This window comes from Oncorhynchus masou, chromosome 9, assembly GCF_036934945.1.
Source record: "Oncorhynchus masou masou isolate Uvic2021 chromosome 9, UVic_Omas_1.1, whole genome shotgun sequence".
In the NCBI taxonomy this organism is placed as follows: Eukaryota; Metazoa; Chordata; class Actinopteri; order Salmoniformes; family Salmonidae; genus Oncorhynchus; species Oncorhynchus masou.
In genome coordinates, this window is record NC_088220.1 from 50,103,563 (window position 1) to 50,125,189 (window position 21,627).

The 21,627-nt window shown below is 42.4% G+C and overlaps 1 protein-coding gene across 4 annotated transcripts in view; it reads right to left on the bottom strand.

Moving 5' to 3' along the window:
* Window positions 1-272: 272 nt before the first annotated feature.
* The window catches only part of LOC135546122 (leucine-rich repeat and fibronectin type III domain-containing protein 1-like protein), a 113,218-nt gene continuing 91,863 nt past the window's right edge, over window positions 273-21,627 (bottom strand). For 2 of the 4 annotated variants that reach the window (XM_064974286.1, XM_064974287.1), the window contains exons 4-6: window positions 14,549-15,225; window positions 13,385-13,503; window positions 12,718-12,805 (exon numbers count right to left, since the gene is read on the bottom strand). In XM_064974286.1, coding sequence (XP_064830358.1) covers window positions 13,433-13,503; window positions 14,549-15,225 — 748 coding nt within the window. In that variant the 3' untranslated portion in view covers window positions 12,718-12,805; window positions 13,385-13,432. Of the gene's footprint in view, window positions 677-12,415; window positions 12,806-13,384; window positions 13,504-14,548; window positions 15,226-21,627 lie in introns of those variants that run through there. The other 2 variants (XR_010456544.1, XM_064974289.1) reach the window with 2 other exon arrangements.

Sequence of the window (21,627 nt, forward strand, 5' to 3'; positions counted from 1 at the left end):
TTGGAAGATTCAAACCTCATTTATTTTTTACCTCTGGGATCCTTTTTTCCCTCTAAAGTAACTTGGATTGGCTGCCATTGTGATACAACCATCGGGTAACACAGGTTATTGGCTACATGGTGCCATGAGGCAGAAATAGGCGAGGTGGGGATAGGGTGTGGGTGTAATAGCTTTGTATAGGGATAATAAATGAGGAGGGGATGGAGAGAATAAAACAGGATAGAAGAAGGTGTAACAAGAAGGTTAATCAGCCACAAACAGGCCTGTTAGTCTCTAGGGAATTAATCCACTTTTTTTATTTTATTAGAAAAATTTCACACACCAGAAAAATTACATGTACAAAACTATAAGATTTGGAATTGCGTTATGTACAGATACAAAAGATAAAGCCAAATAAAAAGTGACGGAGAACACAGAAGGTGAGTCCCCAGCAGTGAGCGTTTTTCCCCCTTTAAGTCTGTCTGTTCGATTCAGTTCTCCCTGGGTTCAGCTCAAAGGTGAGAAAATAAATAAACGCAACACACAGGAGGAGAGGGTGATGAAGACCATTGTGACGAAGAGGCGGTGGTGATGCACAGACATGCGGTTCAGTTTGCTTAGTCCCTTCTGGTTGGAGTTCTTCCTCCTAGATGTACTTGGGTCCTCGGAGTCTGGATGGACGAAACACAGCACATACCTGCAGAGAGAGGGGAGAGACGCAGGGAAATCAGTGAGGAATATGTTCTATTCTGGCCTAACGTCAGTTACGGTTGGCCACACATACAACCCCACTTAATCCAGGTTGATAATTGAAAGGGCTTCATAAAGATCAACCAACAATTTAGCCCCTGAAGTATAGTGATGATACTGGTTCCCCTTGACCAGTGAATCCCTGCCATACCAAGGCTTTATATATATATATATATATATATATATATATATATATATATACACACATAATGAAACAGAGAACATTCATAACATGTCCATAAAGACAATAGACCCAAGTACATCAGCTTAATACAAACACAGGAAGCTTTCACAAACACTGGCAGCCATACGGCCACCGTGCTTGGACAATGCACCTGGATGGATCCACGCAGTGTTGTGTTCTACTGCTGTTTGATACAAATGTAAAATGACTGGTTGCCATGACTTGCAGCCTCCCTCACAGCACTGGCCAAACCGTGGTGGGCATGCCTGCTGTGGCTATGAAACCAGATGACAAAACAACAAACCCAGTGCGATTAAACAGCCATTGAAGTGACCAGATGCTTTCCCCAGTATAACGCAAGATTACATTTGGGACTCCTCGGCCTTAGACTCATCCTCACTGTCTCACGCACTGTCCACAGAACAGTGATAGGAGTTAAGCTGGTCAGCTCAGACAGCCGAGCCTGACTAAGCCTCGCATCGGGCTGGACATATCATGGCCATGGATACCTGGCTGGTGGTGAGCTGAAAACGAGCCTGGCAGACATTTTAAATGAACACTTTTGCTTACGTCTACACATGGAACTAGGCACTTTGAAAAATGCTACTGTATAAATCAATTCAAATTGTATTTGTCACATGCTGCGAATACAACGGGTGTGGACATTACAGTGAAACGCTTACTTACGAGCCGTTAACCAACAATGCAATTTTAAGTAAATACCTAAAAATAAAATTGAAAAAAAGGTTCAAAAAATAAGTCTGGGTTTCCGTTTGATTAGCTGTTCAGGAGTCTTATAGCTTGGGGGTAGAACCTGTTTAGAAGCCTCATGGAACTAGACTTGGTGCTCTGGCACTGCTTGCCGTGCGGTAGTGAGAGAACAGTCTATGACTAGGGTGGCTGGAGTCTTTAGGGCCTTCCTCTGACACCCCTTGGTATAGAGATCCTGGATGGCAGGAAGCTTGGCCCCGGTGATGTACTGGGCCGTACGCACTACCCTCTATATATAGGCTCTCTGGTGGCGTATCACTGTGTATGGAAGTAGCTGACGAGCTGGCACTGCAGGTGGTTTGAATTGGAGAGAAGAGGCTGAACAGGTGTGAGAGCAAGAGCTACAATTATGGATGCCATTTTGGAAATGCTGTTCACTTGTATATCAGGCTAACATGTTTGATGCTGAAATCACTGATTGGACTGAGGCCTATAAAGTGGAGGGAGTTCAGAGGGTACTTATTTGAGCTTCTCAGTTGGCTATATGTACTAGTATGTCAAAAAACCATAACTGCATGAAAGTGTTTTCAGTCAATTATTGCTGACTTCACGAGGCAGAAGTAGATTGTCCATTCAAAGCATATGGGGCCATTACATCTTCACCCCCAACACATTCAAACAAACAATTTGCTTTTCAATAACAAAGTGTACTGTAACAACTGACTTGATGTAAAAAAAAAAAAAAAAAAAATTCCTTTATCCTGTTAAAAAATGTATGGCTTTAAGTGTGACATATTCCGCTTCAGGACCTTAGCGACCATGGGTGTTCTCTGCCACTCCCTCCCAGCATGGGAGCGTTGATAAAGTCAGCTTGCATCTACCCAAAGCAGAACCTGCCTTCTCTACTACTCTCTCATTGACACAGCAGGAGAGTCTCTCTTGAAGCACAACCAGATATTACGAAACGCTTGGATTCTGCAAAAGTGCAGAAATATATTTCTGTATATCCTTACCCACTTTAAACGTGAAAGTATCAAACTGAGTAAGTGAGACCTATTTGTACACTAGATTATAGCATCATACCGTAGCTTGCTTTCCATTAGACCTGCTTCACACACAATTTCTAGTGAGTGTATACGAAATAGCTTCGTTTACATCCATTTACAAACAAACGCCTGTTTCCTTGCACTGAGTGTGCATATTTCTATGATCTTCTACCACTATCCGGGAGAAAGGATATTGGACCTGAATGAGGACCGGACCAACATTGCATCCGTCACTAGAAATGTTCCAAGAAATTTGACAATGTTCCAAGGAGGGGTCAGTCCGATACACATAGTCAGACTCTTTTACTGTCACGCCCTGATCTGTTTCACCTGTTCCTGTGATTGTCTCCACCCCCTCCAGGTGTTGCTTACTTACCCCCAGTGTATTTATCCCTGTGTTTCCTGTCTCTCTGTGCCAGTTCGTCTTGTATGTTAATCAAGTCAACCAGCGTGTTTTTCCCACACTCCTTTTGCTATTCTCTTTTTGCTAGTCTTCCCAGATTGACTCTGGACTACTTTCCCGCCTGCCCTGACCTCGACTCTGTATGCCTTTCGGTACCTTTTGGACTCTGAACTGGTTTTGATCCTTTTGCCTGTCCACGATCATTCTCTTGACTTACCCTATTGGATTAATAAATATTGTAAGACTCCAACCATCTGCCTCTTGTGTCAGCATCTGGGTCTCGCCTTGTGTCATGATATTTACACTACCCTAATTATGATTCCCATCATCACACCTTGCTTCTCATCAGTACCTATTGATTATGAAATTAATTGTGGCCTGAACAGGAGATATAAATTGGGACCGGCTGTATTATGGATTGCAATCCGCCCACTGGGGCAATCATCCAGTGATCATCTGAAATGAATCACCTCAGTGTGTCTGCCACACAAATCTCTCTCCGAATGCCATCCAATGCCTGCCGACCCAGATACTGTTCAGGGGACAGACAGTAATTTATTCTCCACACCACCTTTCATCATCTCACCATTTTACATGGGATGTTGATGTTGTTGCTGTTTCACATTGTCTGGCTAGAGGGCGAGTGATAACAACAGTATTTTGCCCTTGGTTTTAGGTGTCTTTTAGTCACCAAAACTGGCAAATTCTCTTTAATAAAACCATCACTGTGGTATTGTGAAGCTCCGTAGCCTCCTCTGCATTTGCCCTGATCAGATGAACATGATAAAGTGACAAAATGAAAACAAATAGAGCCTACAACCTAATGTCCCCTGCCGCCTCGCTTCTGCCCCATGATATCTGAGTCGAACATCATTCTGTCTCCCAAATAATAACAGAGCTTGTTTGCATAATGTTTGCATAGTGACGCCATAGCTGAGACTTCAGACAGTTCAGCACAGACCATTTAGCCTGCTGTTCTTGACTTTTATTAGTGGGGAGACCTCTGTGATCTCACTCTAAACAACCTGATTATTGATGCCAGGGACCTGTGATCATCAGGCGCTATGCTGCTGCTGATACATTGGGTAACAGGCTTTTCACTGCGTCATCAAGCTTGAAGCAACGATTAGCCACATCACGATACTTTAATTGCCAGGGAAATGAGGCAGGAGACTTTACACAACTTAATGCTAAGTGTGGGAGGATGGAAAGATGGTTGCCATCAAGCCATACAACACGTCATAATTGATTTCTCCCAGGGCTATTTTAGCAAAATGGTGATAGCAATCTAAAGTCTGCTGCAATCTCAATTTTGTTTGTTGTTATTTGTGCAGATTTTGTTTTTTTTGGGGGGGGGGGGCTCCAGAGCAGGATCATAGCACATACAGCCAAAAAATGTCAGCCACCAACTTGATTCTGTTCTTGCTCAATACAAACGCGAAGAGACAAGCATGTATAAATATATTTTTCTGGGCGCAGACCGGCTGTGTGACAAAAAGAAACAGAATCCATGTCTTTGCAACTGTTTGGAAATAGGGCCAAGTTTAAATTGAGCTGCAGCACGCCTCCGAGGCCCAATGCTTCATACACACAGAGAGCAGAAACTACGTCCCTGATTAAAGCAGCCATGACAATAAAGAAAGCTGCAAAATTTGCTAAATAAATTCCTCTCTGACATTTGCCGGCCTCTTGGTACAGTAGTGACTAATTACATTTGGCAGGGGATGTGATATATATATAAAGCATCAACTGATTTTGGTTTGTGTGGTCTATGTATTGTAGGAGCACCATATTTGTCCTGAGGGTGGAGTCTTGTGTAAATATGAGAGGCATGGTGTTCTGTGTTCACAACAAAAACACACACACACACACACACACAGATATGCACACACACACACGTATGTATGAAAACACATACACCCCGCACACGTATCCTACAGATTGCTAATCAAAGCAAGGGCGATGAAATACAAAAACACTAATTAGGAAATTACACCAGCAGCGGAATTACGATCCTCTTAAAGTGGTTCTTTTTTTCCAATCTTCATGTTATTTTGTGAGACAGAATGCTGACGATACCAGGCTGTTTGAACTCGGTTTTAGATGAATGAAATAGACACACACATCTATCTTGGCCTCATCTCTTTCAAGTCTAACCTCAAACCCGTCTCATTTCTCAAACTCATGCTTGATGGTGAGATATGTCTTATCAATAGTGATTTCATTCCCGGGCCTAGGTACTGACAGCCGGCTGAACCTTTCCATTTGTCCCCGTCCTCTCTGGGAACGGTGAGAGCTTAGAACAATGGAGTCCCCTGATTTCACACATCACAACACCTCAACCCTCTCCACATTACTATCCAACGAAAAATATAAACAAAAGCACCAGTCCACCCTCCACTGGACATTTTATTAATCAGACAGGCACACAATTAGTTTGCTGATAAAATATATTGATGGTCAGTTTACTCTCAACTATCAAAGGCTAAAGCCATCAGAGTCGGAGTAGGGTGAACCTATTTGTTAAGACATAAAGTGATGCTCCAGTGCATGTTCATATTGCACTCTCCTCTTCATTTCCCCTCCCTTCTCGACACGCTTCTGTGCTCTCAGATGTTAGCAGGTAAAAGAAAAGAGTTCGCAGGGGAATTGATGGCAAGGTTTACGTCTGAGGCGAGAAATAGCTGCAATTATCAATTATGCATACCTCCTTTGCTTTGTTTCAGAAAAGCCGATATTTAATAGCAGAGGCCCTTTCACTGCAACATCCCTCCTCTCTACCACACGATAGGGCCAGATCACCTTGTAATCACCTTGTCGTACAAATTGTAGAATGGCCGTCACCCAAGCCCTGTCTGAACACAAGCTGGGCGAGGGTGAGAAATAACCTGCAATGAGTTGTAGGATCAAATGTTCACGGGATTGATTTGTGTTTGGCTGTACTACGGTATACCATGACCACCACAGTGATCTAAGATAACATAGACCTAAGCCATGACAAGGTCATTGGATAAATCTCTAGAAAGCACACAGCTTTCATTGATGTGAGAATAATTAAGTATGATCTCATAGGCCTCCCGGGAAATGACCACCCACTTGCATGCCCTTTAAGAAACGTATTCATTGACTTAAATAAACAAAACATTTCACGTTAGCACATAAAATAGGGCAGCAGGTAGCGGTAGGTAGCCTAGTGGTTAAGGGTCTTGGGCCAGTAACCAAAAGGTTGCTGGATCAAATCCCCAAGCTGACTAGGTGAAATATCTGTCTATGTGCCCTTGAGCAAAGCACTTAACCGTAATTGCACTTTCAACCCAGATAGCAGACGATTCCGGGCCATTTGCGGCAACTGTTTATCACTGCTGGCTTTGCCTCGGCAGCGGCCAGTCCTATGTGGGCCAACAGTGGGCCAAATACGGCGAACAAGTCCATATTCATTATGGCAGGGCAAATTTGGGGCGAATGTGGCTTGCGATATAATGGCAACATATATTTATTTTTATTTTTATTAAATGTGCACTCAACATTTTATCCCTATAATATGTACATATCAATTTCACTGTTATATTTAATTTCTTTTAACTGCCTGTTTGCACATTCTTTGTACCCTTTGATCCATTGTTATTCATCTTTTAGATTTTGTATCAGTATGTTTTGTACTGTTGGCCTACATGGGAGTAAGCATTTAATTGTAAGGTATTACTCTAGTTCTTCATATGACAACAAACATACTTTCCATACTTGCCTTGACAATGGATTGAAATGATTTAATGGTTCTTTAGAACCATACAGGTTCCATTCCTAATCTTAAGCATGGCTTTAATATGAGTAAAAATACAAATACACATCAAATAGGGTTTAACTATCTTTAAGGCAAAGAACTTTCACTATTGAAAACCATGTTTATTTTTGTGTGTGTACCAAATGTTAGATTATTCAAAGAGACACCTGAAAGTGAATACCTCCAACTCTTGGCGCCAGCCCCTAGTCATATGATATAAACAGCCAATTAAACTGCAATACCACACCTATTTCGAGAGCAGACCCAAGATCAGTTACCAACTTGCAGCATTGCTAGCTAGCTACATGCGACAATAACACTGTTGTTGGATCGGTTGCATCCAATAGCTAGCTAGTTAGCTAACTTCATGAAATCGGTAAGTTAGCTATTTTTCCCTACCTGACCTTTTATATAGCTTAGCTAGCTGTTTATAATATATGTTCCTTATGAAAATGCAATTGGACTTTGAAAATGTAGTGTAGGCAAGGTAATCTGGCAAGGTAACCTGGCAAGTAGGCTGTCAACTGAAATTATATGTTGTCCGGTTATTTGACTAACATTTGTGAGCTAAATTGAGGAGCTTGTTCTTTGTGATTGCTAGCTTGCTATCTAAGTTAACATGTCCTTAGCTGCCCAGGTGTCACGTTCTGACCTTAGTTCCTTTTTTATGTCTGTGTGTTAGGTTGGTCAGGGTGTGAGTTGGGGTGGGTAGTCTATGTTCTTTTTTCTAGGTTGTTATATTTCTATGTGTTTGGCCTAGTATGGTTCTCAATCAGAGGCAGGTGTCGTTCGTTGTCTCTGATTGAGAATCATACTTAGGTAGCCGGTTTTCCCCATTTTGGTTGTGGGTGTCTAATTCCTGCCTAGTGTCTGTTCACCTGGCAGAACTGTTTCTTTTTCTCTTCGTTAATATTTTTTGTAGTGTTCAGTTTGTTCCATTAAAACATGACGAACACTTACCACGCTGCATTTTGGTCCTCCTCTCCTTCCAACAACGAAAGCCGTTACACCAGGTAAAATGAACAGGTGTACTGGCTAACGTTAGTAGCTAGCTACTGTTACTCACTAGCTAGTTTGAATTTTTCCTTTAGGTTGTGTGAGTTAGCTGTCAAGGGGCCACTACTGAGGACACTAGCGATTAAAGGGTGAGTACTGTAGCTAGCTAAGTATAGCTAACTCTATTTGATAAACATTTTATGTTTGTAGCTGTCTAGTAACAGTGCTATGGAACGTTAGATATATGTGCGTGCTTGGCTAGTGTTACCAAGCTAATTAATGTGTGTTAGCTTGGCAAACATTAGCAAGTAGCTGACATTACTGTGTAGACGAGAAGTCGGGAAGAGTGACTACCATTTAAGGTAAAGTCTCCCTCTTTACGTTTTTGTTGTTAAACGTTTAGTAGGGCATGTCATAATAATGGTGTATGCCGTTCCCCTTTTGACCCTCCTGACAGTAGGACCTGTTCCTCTCCATTACCCCACAGTACATGTCAATAATATGTATATTCTAAGGTTACCTAAACCTTCCTAAACACAACCAAATATACAGTATAGAATGTTTAATTACTGTTAGAATGTTGATTTTGTTGTTGCTTGAATCGGCCCAACAGGTCTTATGTTAACTGTTTAGTGCTGGTAGAGAGGATCATATGATCACATAACCGTGACAAATTAAAGCTAAATAATTTTATTCTCCAATATTAATATCAATACATACTGCACTGTTTATGATTTTTTAAATTTTTAATACTTATATCTTGAGCTACCTTTTGAATATTTTCATGCCTCCTCACAGCGATTGAAGTGTCCCCAGTGTTGCTTGTTGTTTGGCCTTGGTTGGAGGTTTTTTTATCTGTAAGGTTTAGCGACATTGTTGGTCTCTTTTTTGCATTTACGTCTCCTGACCTAGTCAGCCATTATAATTATGCCTTAAAGGGTTGTGGAGTTATTAGCAGAAGACAACCAATGTCCAGATCTGTATGGAGCATTAGTTATCCAAAACTAAGATAGTGTTTGTGTTTTTGATATTGTAAAAAAAACTAGTTACTAGTTTTTCAGCAAGCCAATAGGCTATTAATATGAAGTGAATTGCTTAATATTGACATACAATATACATATCTTATGGTCCCTTTTCTGTTGTCTGTGTGGTTACAGATTGACTATTTGGGATTGAAAGGTAGCTGTGATGTGAAAGAGAGTGCATGGAGGATCATGGCACACATAATCTTCCATGATCTTTCAAAGACCATGAACTGGAGGGGAATCAATGGAACGGTGCCCTTCTGCCAACTGCAGCTCAAATGGAGAGTTCACTGTAATTGAATGTTCTACTGTTGCCAAAGTCTTTCATGAATACTAGAAAGCATAGAAAGGAACATCGAAATAAACCAACGATTCCCCAATTTTAATTTGAAAGCTGCGGTGCGGAGAATAATCAATTCCATTTTCAGGAATCTTCCAAGCTGATTAAAGGCACAGTCAACTTAGTGCATGTAAACTTCTGACCCACTGGAATTGTGATACAGTGAATTATAAGTGAAATAATCTGTCTGTGTGTCATGCACAAAGTAGATGTCCTAACTGACTTGCCAAAACTATAGTTTGTTAATTAACAAGAAATTGTGGAGTTGTTGAAAAACAAGTTTTAATGACTCCAACCTAAGTGTAACTTCAACCTAAGTGTAACATCATGCAAAAACAAGTAACGAAAGAAAAGCATTGCAGTTAGAATGTTGTAAAGTTAGTGTGGGAGAGGTGCCTCCTTAGATGGAAAGTTCCCGTTTTAAACAAGATATTTTGTCACAAAAAGATGCTCGACTATGCATATATATGCATATAACAGCTTTGGAAAGAAAACACTCTGACGTTTCCAAAACTGCAAAGATATTGTCTGTGAGTGCCCCAGAACTAATGCTACAGGCGAAACCAAGATGAAATGTCATACAGGAAGTGAGCCAGATTTTGGAGACGCTGTGTTCCAATGTCTCCTTATATGGCTGTGAATGCGCAGGGAATAAGCCTACACTTTCTGTCGTTTCCCCAATGTGTTTGCAGCATTGTGACGTATTTGTAGGCATATCATTGGAAAATTGACCATAAGAGACTACATTTGCTCGGTGTCCTCCGTCGAAACTATTGCGTAATCTCCAGGTGCATGCACGTTTCCATTTGGTTCAGAAGAGAAAGTCAACTGCCCCGAATGATTTATCATCAAAAGATATGTGAAAAACACCTTGAGGATTGATTCTAAACAACGTTTGCCATGTTTCTGTCAATATTATGGAGTTAATTTGGAAAAATGTTTGCGTTGTAATGACTGAATTTTCGGGGGGTTTTCTTAGCCAAACGTGATGAACAAAACGGAGCGATTTCTCCTACACAAATAATATTTTTGAACTGAACATTTGCTATCTAACTGAGAGTCTCCTCATTGAAAACATCCAAAGTTCTTCAAAGATAAATGATTTTATTTGAATGCTTTTCTTGTTTTTGTGAAAATGTTGCCTGCTGAATGCTAGGCTTAATGCTATGCTAGCTGTCAATACTCATACACAAATGCTTGTGTAGCTATGGTTGAAAAGCATTTTTTGAAAATCTGAGATGACAGTGTTGTTAACAAAAGGCTAAGCTTGTGAGCCAATATATTTATTTCATTTAATTTGCGATTTTCATGAATAGTTAACGGTGCGTTGTGGTAATGAGCTTGAGGCTATAATTACGCTCCCGGAAACGGGATTGCTCGTCGCAACAGGTTAACCATTACCGGTTGTTGATAAAATGCATGTGTTATGGCTTTTCAACCTCTGCCAAATTGCATTCAGAGCTATCTAGGAAGTCGAACTCATAGGGTTTTCTTTAATGGCAGCTTCTTCAATGTCAAACATGTAAAGTGTGGTATACCGCAAGGCAGCTCTCTAGGCACTCTACTCTTTTCTATTTTTCCAATGACCTGCCACTGGCATTAAACAAAGCATGTGTGTCCATGTATGCTGATGATTGAACCATATATGCATCAGCAACCACATCTAATGAAGTCACTTCATTGAAGTGAACCCCTTAACAAAGAGTTGAAGTTTTGGAATGGGTGGCCAGTAATAAACTGTTCCTGAACATCTCTAAAACAAATCATTCACTAAATTCTAGACCTCAGCTGAATCTGATAATGAATGGTGTGGCTATTGAACAAGTTGAGACTGAATTACTTGGTGTTACCTTAGATTGTAAACCGTCATGGTCAAAACATAGATTCAATGGTTGTAAAGATGGGGAGAGGTCTGTCCGTAATAAAGAGATGCTCTGCTTTCTTGACACCACACAAATCAAGTCCTGGAGGCTCTAGTTTTAGCTTATCTTGATTATTGTCATATGGTCAAGTGCTGCAAAGAAAGTCCAAGTTAAGCTGCAGCTGGCCCAGAACAGTTTGGCACGCCTTGCTCGTCATTGTAATCAGAGGGCTAATATTTATACTATGCACGCCAGTCTATCTTGGCTAAGGGTTGAGGAAAGATTGACTGCGTCACTTCTTGTTTTTATAAGAAACAATGTGTTGGAAATTCCAAATTGTTTGCATAGTCAACTTTCACACAGCACTGACACACACACTTTCGCCACCAGGGGTCTTTTCACAGTCCCCAGGTCCAGAAATTCAAGGAAACATACAGTATTATACAGAGCCATGAGTGCATGAACCTCCCTTCCATCTTATAAAGCGCAAGTGAACAGCAAACCTGGTTTCAAAAAAAAAATAAAGCAACACCTCACGGCACACCGCCTCTCCCCCATGTGACCTACTTGTTGTGTGTATGTACTGACATGTATCTGTAACTGAGAGATGGACACACACACTACATGTAGCACTGTTTTTAAATGTATGTCAATTGTGAAAAAGAAAGACGAGCTGTCGCCATTGTCGTTGGCGAATGGGGCTCCTAACAAATTAATTAAAAAAACATCTAATTGGGGACAACAGTCAATGGAGTGAGTGGAATAGTAGAGAGTTAAGAGAGAAAGTAGCCTAATCCAGACAGATCTAGTAATGCCCACCCCTGAGTTGTGGCTGGGGTCCTCTCCAACTGTGCTCCTCCAATGTTTTCAGGGCCTAATTGAGCTGATCACTTACCAAATTTGACTCCTCAATTGCCTGTCTGCCCATAATTATCTCCCATCCATTTAGCCATGTTATTAGTTAAGCCAGAGGAACCAGTAGAGTGGACAAGGAGGAGATGGGAGGCAGACATGAGATGTCTCTGGGAGAAAGATTGGGTCCGCCTCCAGAGTACCCCAAGTTTACCCTCCAACACCCTCCCTCTCCTGTTTGTAGTCACAAACTAATCAGATTGGGCCTGTCTGGGGCCTCTAACATGGTTGGTTAAAAGCAACACAGAACACACTCTCACACACAGCCCCTAAATTAGAGATATCTGTGGCATGCATTCTTGAAATATATGGTCAACTTGGTTAAATAATGAGGAAGGCCCTGGGCGGTTTTCTGACCTTGTGACCCGACCAGGGAGTGTTTCCTGGTCAACCCACATAAGAGTACATAATCCTGTGTACACTCACCTTTGGCTGGGTCTCCATCCTGAGTCTGAAGACAGTCAGGTAAAGTAAGGTACATTATGAGCAGGTCCAGGAACAGGTCCAGGTATTGGCAAGTCCTGGTCCCAAGTACAGTGCCAGGAACAGCAGACACACACAGTCTGAGCCACAGAGGGATTACAAGGCAATATGTTTCAAAAGCCACTGGCGAGGCCATTGGCTCTTCTAGCTCCAATCCATTAGATTATGATGGTGAATTGAGTCCTTATTAAATCCATCTTGGGGTGTTTTCATGGGGGGTCTGTAAATACAGTGTGAACTATGGAGGACGCAAGGAAGATGTCTGGCAGGAGTCCTAAAAATGTTCCTGATTTATAATCCAATCTCCTTGATTCCTGGAATCCTGGGAATATTCTGAAAAACAAAAACATGACCAATGGTTACTGATTGAGTGGAATGCATGATACTGTATGTGCAATCTAATCAGTGACTGAGTTGAATGCATGACATCAATCACAACTGTTCCCGAGATATGTGCAATAGTTTGAATGGGAATTGGATTTATAATGATGATATTTACTGGAAGGTGGATCAGATGATGTGTTTGTTTGTAATTGCTACTGTGCTATGGTCTGTTTTGTGTTGCTACTATAGTGTATTGGTATAGGAGGAAAATGTAAGTAATTGTAAGTCATGCTCCTGCATTATGTTGTTTGGATGTCTGCTGCTTTCAAAGGGGCAACACTGAGTGTTAAGGGGGTGGGCTCTGCAATTAGTCTCGCTGAATATGCCATATGTATAGGAACCAAGTCCTGAGGGAGATCTCTGGCAGTAACGTGGCTAGCAATATGTTAGCTCTGACTAAGTGACATTTCCTCTCCGACACGGCCATCGCTCCATCTCTTACACTAAAGCCCCCCCCCCCTCCCCTCCCTCATATTCTTCTCTCAAGTAGATGAATGGAGAGGAACAGGGAAAGAAGGGAACCATTACTCTTGGAGGTTGATGGCTGCTTCTCGCCCGAAGAAGCAGAAGGAGTCGTCAAATTTTAAAGTCACTCCAGTCTCGGTGAGCCCTCTTGTCGTCGTCGGCGGCCACGGGCGCTGGCGTGTCTGGTGGGAGAGACAAATAGAGGTGAGGGATGAGGCGGCTAGAGTTAGTGACAGCCAGGCTGGACGCGGTGCGGTGCGTTCATCACCCCTCGTCTCAGGGACACAGCAGGGAGCCTGCGGACATGGCTGCAGGAATGTGATTCATGGCCCGGTGTCAACTGTACCAAATTGCCACCATTTTGTTTCACACAGGGCAGCTCCACAGGTTTTTGGCACAGATCTGATAGGGATTCCGGCCAAAATGACTCAGATCACACGGTAGCCTTGCGCTTACTGGTTGTATGTCCGATACGGTTCTACTGGTGGAAGTAAATTGTGATTTTACCGAATGATTACAGAATGTAAGTGTATAGAGTGATTGTTCACTGCAGCACCTTTTCAGAATGAATATATGTGCGTTGCAGTGCAAAGTGTGCATTTACACAGCAATGACTTTGAGAATGTGGTTGCCCACTGCAAAGGTTTTGGTCAGGTTCAAGGGCAGCCAAATTCAATCGTTTTCATTGACAAAATTATCCTCAGCCTAAATGGATCATTTTGGTTCAAATCAATGTTGTAGCTGACATGGGTGATTGACGGAATTGAAAGAGAGGGCCTTGTCTCTCCCTGACCCTGATTTAATTCACCATATTGATTTAGTGATTTACAAGTCAAGGCTCTGGAAATCCATGGCCATTCATTCAGAAAATGCAATTATCCAATTGGAACAATGTATCCAAGATTCTCACTCTGGCGAGGTTCTTTAAAATATATCTGGCTGTGGCCCATTGAATCAGTTGAATGGCCCTGTTCTTAGCAATTACATGTCTCTGAACTGGCATTTTATTTGATGCAATGAGGTGTGCTGGGTTGGGCTATGCTATGGTTTCATGTTCAGTGGCAGGGCTCTAGCTGCCGGTCACAGAAGGAACACAAATGAATTGCATGCCATAGAGATACCACATTGAAAATGATGATAAATTGGGTCACTCTCTCATTCACCCCAATCACAACCATTTTTATCTGCCTCTCTATCTGTATCCGTCTCACTCTCTCAAGTACTTACTTCCCCCCACATCGACGATGGTGGCCTCTCTGGGTGTGAGGGAGGCTCTCCTCTTCATCTCAAAGGCAGTCCTGGAGTGACGCCTCTTACTTGGCGACAGCAGGTCCTCAGCAGTCATGTCTGAGATCTGCACCGCTTTCTCACAGTCAACCACCAGCGCCATGGTGTTAGAGTTCTTTAGGGTGGCATTAGGCGATGCCACTCTACTCACACACCCCCCTAACCCTGTCCCTGGTCCCACTCCCACCCCAGCAAAGGCATGATCCTGCTGCTCCTCCTGACTCTCTGTAACTTTAGACCCAGAGTGGGACACCTGTCCCCCAGCCTGTCCTCCGTTGGTCTGGGCACGGATGTTGGCCAGGGTTCCCACCTTGCCTGTGTCCATGCCCTGGTGGCTGTAGACCTTGTAGCGGATCATGAGGATGATGATGAAGACGAGCACGGAGGCCACGATGATGCCACCGATAATGATGATCATGGTGCCGCCCAGGAACTGGCTGTGGAGGGCCTGGCACTGGCTGTACTCGGTCTCCGTGATGAACTGGACGCAGCCCACCTGCCGCGTGGCCGTCAACGAGGTGATGCCGTCGTCGTACACCGCCAGGACACACAGGTCGTACTCGCGCCCTGACACCAGGTCACGCACCAGGAAGTCCTGACTGGTGGACGGGATCATTCTGTTGATTAAGAGAGAGAAACATGTCTTAGGATTGATGATGAACATGGTATATACAAGGAACTAATAATCTGTAGATTGGGAATATTTTGAAAAGATGATTCATTCTGGGTAAGGAAAGGTTGTGTTAAAACGTAGACTTGTCTATAGGGCTATGAGAAAGGATATGGATGGTTCAAATAGACCGCTAAGACATACTTGAGACATTTTTCCACAGTATTATAATAGCGTTATGGTACACCCCTTGTTTTGAGGTGCGACCAAACTGTTACAGCCTATTGGGCTTACTAGTGGGACCGTCAAAAATGACTAACCTAAAAATCAATACTAAAAAGGTCCATAACAATGGATTTACCAGAAATATATAACCTGGAATGTATTGTGGGTGAAAGTAATCAGTGTAAAGGTCCCTAGTGGATTCTCTGAAGCTTTGCCCCTGCAGAGAGCTTGTGAGCTACATCCACAGTCAACCATCTAGCCCTGGTCCAATGAGTTTGTAGAGAAAGACCATATTGAGATCAATGTCCATCCAAGGAGTAAAGCACGTGTCCAATAGGTGCCAATACTACCAGATCATATGGTGCATGTCGGCTTCAGAAGCACTGTAGAACCTATCAGCATCAGGAGATACTGTATGTTCCTCCAACACGAGCAATTTCCTCTTCCTTTTGGTACCGTATCTTTTCATTCTTACAATCACCCCTTTCAGCACGAAACTGAAAGGATTTGATATGATTGGACTCAATTTTTCAGGAACGCTCCACTTTTCCAGATGATGTCCATTTCCGTGTCCCATTCACGCAGCCGTACAGCAGGGTCAGAAAAACTATGAAGAAAGAGGAAATAAAACTACGCAGTCATTTGCCCGACACCGTTCCCTGTCATAATAGTCTGGCGAATCAGACCTTTGCAATGACAACAATATGCAGACTGTTGGGACAGAATCTACAAACTTGGCAACACTGTACAGTAGTGTCGACCCTTAAAAGGTACTGTGACAGTGTGTGGTCATGTGTGTGATTTCGGACAGTGGAAGTGAGCAGTGGATCATCTGTACACAACGGGATGCCAGCGACATCTTGAGCTGTGATTTAATGTCAGTCCCCATTTTGCATAACTCCCAAAAGCTTCCAAATCTCCCATTTTCATTGTGTGTGTATCATTAACTGGCTAACAAGTCTTGACATTTAAATTCACATCAACAGTTCAAAAAGCTGAGTTTGTAAACAACGCCCAGTGTCATCTCATTAAGCCGCCTTGCTTGGGGTAGAACACAGTAGAACACTTAATATAAATTAAGAAAACTCTCCTGGACATGGCAAAAGAAATGACAATAATTGAATGTTCACCATTATTTTGAAGACATATATTGTTGACAGTGTTGAGAGAATGGATTTAGGCTAGGACCTCACCCTCAATTGACTCAAGTGACTACAGTACTGAGCTGTCCGTCCCGGAAAGTCCTCCCCCGGGACACAGTGACTGAGAATGTGCATGGCTCTGTACAGTGTGGGATCATTAGCACCTCTTTTCATTATAAACCAAGAAATATTCTAACTTTTCTGGTTGGAAAGTTTAAAAATAAATTGTAAATATAATAAGGGAAATGTCATTTTCATTGGTCAAATACATTTTCTATTAGCGGAGAAATCTGTTATGCAAACCAGACATATTGACACAGTAATTAAATAGGAAGAATATCTTCGGGAGTAGTTTGCGCCGACTTCCGAATAATCTAGTGCAGACAAGAAAATGAATGAATTGATGTGAATTGACACAATGAATTACACGGGGGGAAATAACAATAATCGTAACCCCGGCATCCGACAGGAAGTGTTATTACTGCCACTGTAACCCCTTCCTAATCTTTATTCACCCTGATTATCTTTGCATCTTTTTCTAGAGTCTTTTCCAATCCGGCACCAGCTAGAGAAGTGACATGCCCATCGCAAGGTTATGAAAGGTTCACCTCAGCCTTGGTCTTGACCCCCTCTTTTTTTCTCTCCCAAGAGTCATTGTAGCTAATGCTCTTACAGATGCTCTTGGCTAGAGTCCAAGGGATTTCCTCGTTCACATGTAGCACAAAGGCCTTATGGGTTTTCATGACAATACAACACATCACCTCAATGGGGATTGAACAATAGAAGAACATAAATAGGGTTCAGCTCCCTTAGCATGCTTCCATTTATCTTGGTCAACGTTCTCAATATCGCACTTACATTGGCAGGGAATTGGTTGAGTGTGTTCCTGTTGAAAGGTGAAAGACGGTGTTTATTAATTGCGGGTCCCCTGAGGTGGCCGTTTGGCTTGGGTAACTCGTCCAACCAATTGACTACTAAAAAGAGAGCACCTGTTAAGAGGAAGTGTTATCCTAATCCAACTAGGTTCATGGAAAATTGGCCCACGAGTCTGCACTCTTTTTTTCCCCCTCTCTCTCCATCTCGGTCTCTGTGTCCCACTCTCTCCCTCGCTCTCGGTGTCTGTATGTCTCTCTTTCTCTTCCTCTCTCTCCTTTAATAGTTCATTTTATGGTCTGCAGGGAAAAAAAAAAGAAGATGACCGTGCAGAAGAGAGTAGCTGGCGGGATCTCAATCCTGGATCCTATTAAAAGCGTGGCAGGGGAGAGGGAGGTTCTCTCCGTCTAACCACTTTAAAGGTGCTTTGAAGTCCTCTCATTTGCCTCACCTTTGCCTGTTAATTTGACTGGAAGCCCAGAGTCTCTCTCTCTCTCTCCCTCTCTCTCTGTGAATAGGGATGACATCCAGACTGCCTTTACGGAGATTCATTATAGCACAATGCCGAACAAAGTCGCCTTGATCTGGACTGTGCAGAGAACCTTTATCTGGTGTTTCTGTGCTTTGGTTTATTACAGGACTTATCATGGACGTGGTGGCTCTGGAATAGGCTATCGGACATGAGACACTTTATGTGTTGGGGGCAAGGAACGACATAACAAAACATAACAAAACAGTTACAAAAATCAATTGAAAGAGGAGGTATTGGAGCGATGCAGGGAGACTGATTCCTGATTCCCGAAACACCCTTGTGGCAGGTACCCCCAAAATGAAATGACTCCGCAATGAAAGCCGGGTGCCAATTGTGAATAGGGGAGGAAATGATTCTCTCTGTGGGGAATTTTAGGGCAGAGAAATGAAACTGCTAGTTGTTTTTGCTTTTTCCATTCGTCCCGAGACTGATTGACACCTCTAAATGAAGAGCCTGGTGAGATGAGTGGAGCTTGAAATGGAACGCTGCTTTTTTTGGGTAAATAACGATACGAATACGACAATCCGCTTGTTGATCTCAAAATGCACACGCGGATCACTAATATTGATACATCTGTTTATTTAGTAGGCGTTCAAGCACAATTTCCTAATACGCTGATTTCAAATGCACCACACATGCATCCTCTCAACAACATATGGTATCAAAGATCGACCCGTAGTAAGAGAAGTCTTGATTGCATAGACAGGAGGTAATGAAATTATATCTATATACTGTACTTTGTCTGGACTCTTTAGAGGGGTGATAGTTTGTGTGCTACAGGTGCCATCTTTCTATCAGTAACATACACTATTGTTTAAAATGTCATAATATTGGTAGTAGCTCTTACTAAAATCTCTGTTTTCTCAAGAGGAACAAGTAGGAACACAAAATGTCCTTCCCACATAATCCCATCTGTACGGATGCACTGTATCATTTCCAGAATGATTGGCGTGCAGTCTAGCGGAGAAAACACTGACCTAAACATTTTTAATATGTGGGGGATTTTGCAATGTGGATGATGGTGTATCGGGGATGTAGCGGAGATTTAAGGTGTATCACTAGTGAGGTGTGTATGCCTAACTTATTTATTTATACAATTATCAGAGCTAGCTCTAGTCTCAGGCACACCTGACGACTAGGTTACTAATGAACCCCCATTGACTGAGGGGGAAGGGGGTGTGGGGTGGTGGTGAGTGGAGCATGCAACTTTGAATCATTGCGCGCACACAGATCGTTGCGTGTGTGCACACACTCTCTCACTCTCACTCTCTCTCTCTCTCTCCCCCAAGGCTGTGCAACCAGTTTTTTTTTTATAATTCCCCAAATGGGCTTTTCCAAAAGCAAGGTTGAGGATAAGTGACAGTCAATTTCATTTCTCTGACTCTCTTGTGCTGTCCCATTCATATCAGGTACGTCAGGCGGCCCCAGAATGAAATTCAGATGGGAAATATTTAATGCTCTTTGTTAAATAAATGAGCTTGACAGGATTACTCATACCAGGTTGGGATAATAGACAAGCCAGAGGTGAATTCAATTAAAGAGTGACAATAAAAAATACACTTCTCAAGTATTGTTGAGTTAAGCAAAGTTTCAGTTTGAGGATATGTTGAGCAAATGTTGGATTTATGGGGCTGAACTTATTTTTCCCTGGTATTTTCTTAGCCAGCCCGGGGTCACCGAGAAGCACCGTTTGGGGACAGATTAGGAACACTAACACATAAACACAAATGTATTCTTAAATCTCAACGCATCAGACTGCATTTCCCCTGAGTTACAAACATCCATTTGATACAGTTGAGTCAATGATTTAAATAGAAGTTGTTTGATAAAAGAGGGAAGCATGAAATACTGTTGGTGCCGCTGCTCTCAAGGGTACGTACATACCCGGCACATACATAAAAACACACAGGTGCACGCACGCATCCATGAACACACGCACGCTCACACATAGTTAGACACAGCTGCCTGCCAGCTTCTCTAACAGCATGAAAGGGGACTGTATTGTGCCGACAGGCCTGGTTTTCACAGAGACTCTGTGCCACGCCCCATTATTCATTCCACTCACAGCATCAGTGAAACACTGCCCCTGGGCCCCAGGATGAAGAGCACAGCCAGGTAAAATCTGTGGGTGGTAGAGCCTCTATCCATTTCACTGATGAACTAATGTAGGCTTATACGATTAGCATGAGGTTGTAAGTAACAAGAACATTTCCCAGGAAGTATTGATATACTGACACATACCTGATATTGGCAGAAAGCTTAAATTATTGTTAATCTAACTGCACTGTCCAATTTGCAGTAGCTATTACAGTGAAATAATACCATGCTATTGTTTGAGGAGAGTGCACAGGGATGTACTTGAAAAGGCACATTTGGGCAGTCTTGATACAACATTTTGAAATGCAATGGTTCGTTGGATCAGTCTAAAATGTTGCACATACACTGCTGCCATCGAGTTGCCAAAATCTAAATTGTGCCTGGGCTGGAATAATACATATGGTCTTTCTCTTGCATTTCAAAGACGATGGTATATATATTTTTTTAAACTGTTTTTTTTTCTTTGTATTCTCTTTTACCAGATCGAATGTGTTATATTCTCCTACATTCATTTCACATTTCCAGAAACTTCAAAGTGTTTCTTTTCAAATGGTATCAAGAATACGCATATCCTTGCTTCAATGCCTGAGTTACAGGAAGTTAGATTTGGGAATATCATTTTAGGCGAAAATTGAAAAAAAGGGGCGGATCCTTAAGAGTTTAACTTCTGTGAGGAATGTGTTGTGAAATTGTGATTTCTGTTGTGTGAAGGAAGAAAGGGAAGTCTCCTCCCTCGCAAAAGTAAACTCTCGGGCCAACCCCCTCCCTTGCGCTAATTTCAACCGTGTTTATGATCCGGGTGGACACACGCGAAGCAGTAAACATGGAAGAAGTGAGTGAGGATGTTTTCAACCCAGCTATTTCAATTTCAGCAGTGTCCATTCTATCCCCGTCATTTAAGCCACAGCAACAGATATGCTTAAAATGTTTGACTAGCAAAGGGGACGATTTCGCATGCTTGCCAACTGGAAACACACACCAAGCGATGTTTGGAGAACATTTCTCCAAGCAAGCATGTTCAGCAAGTGGTTGACAGGACTGGCAGTGGACAAAGTGCGTACCGGTGAGGATACATTTCAGATGAACTCGCGGCTTGCCAGCTGTATCATCCATCCTACATAACTATTAACTGGCCAGCTGTATCAGGCAGCCAAAAAATATATATTTGCTAACTATCCATTTGATTGATAAAGTTGAGAAAATGGCATTAACTAGATTGAAACTGCTGGACGGAAAGCTGGCTAACAGTTTTTTTTAGGGGGTAGTTCAGCTTTAATATTGCAGATAGATTGTGACCTCAATGTAATTGTCTGCATCACTTCCAATCCATCATACACACATATATATATACACATATACACATATATATATATATATATACACACACACACACACACACACACACACACACACACACACACACACACACACACACACACACACACACACACACACACACACACACACACACACACACACACACACACACAGTGGGGCAAAAAAGTATTTAGTCAGCCACCAATTGTGCAAGTTCTACCAC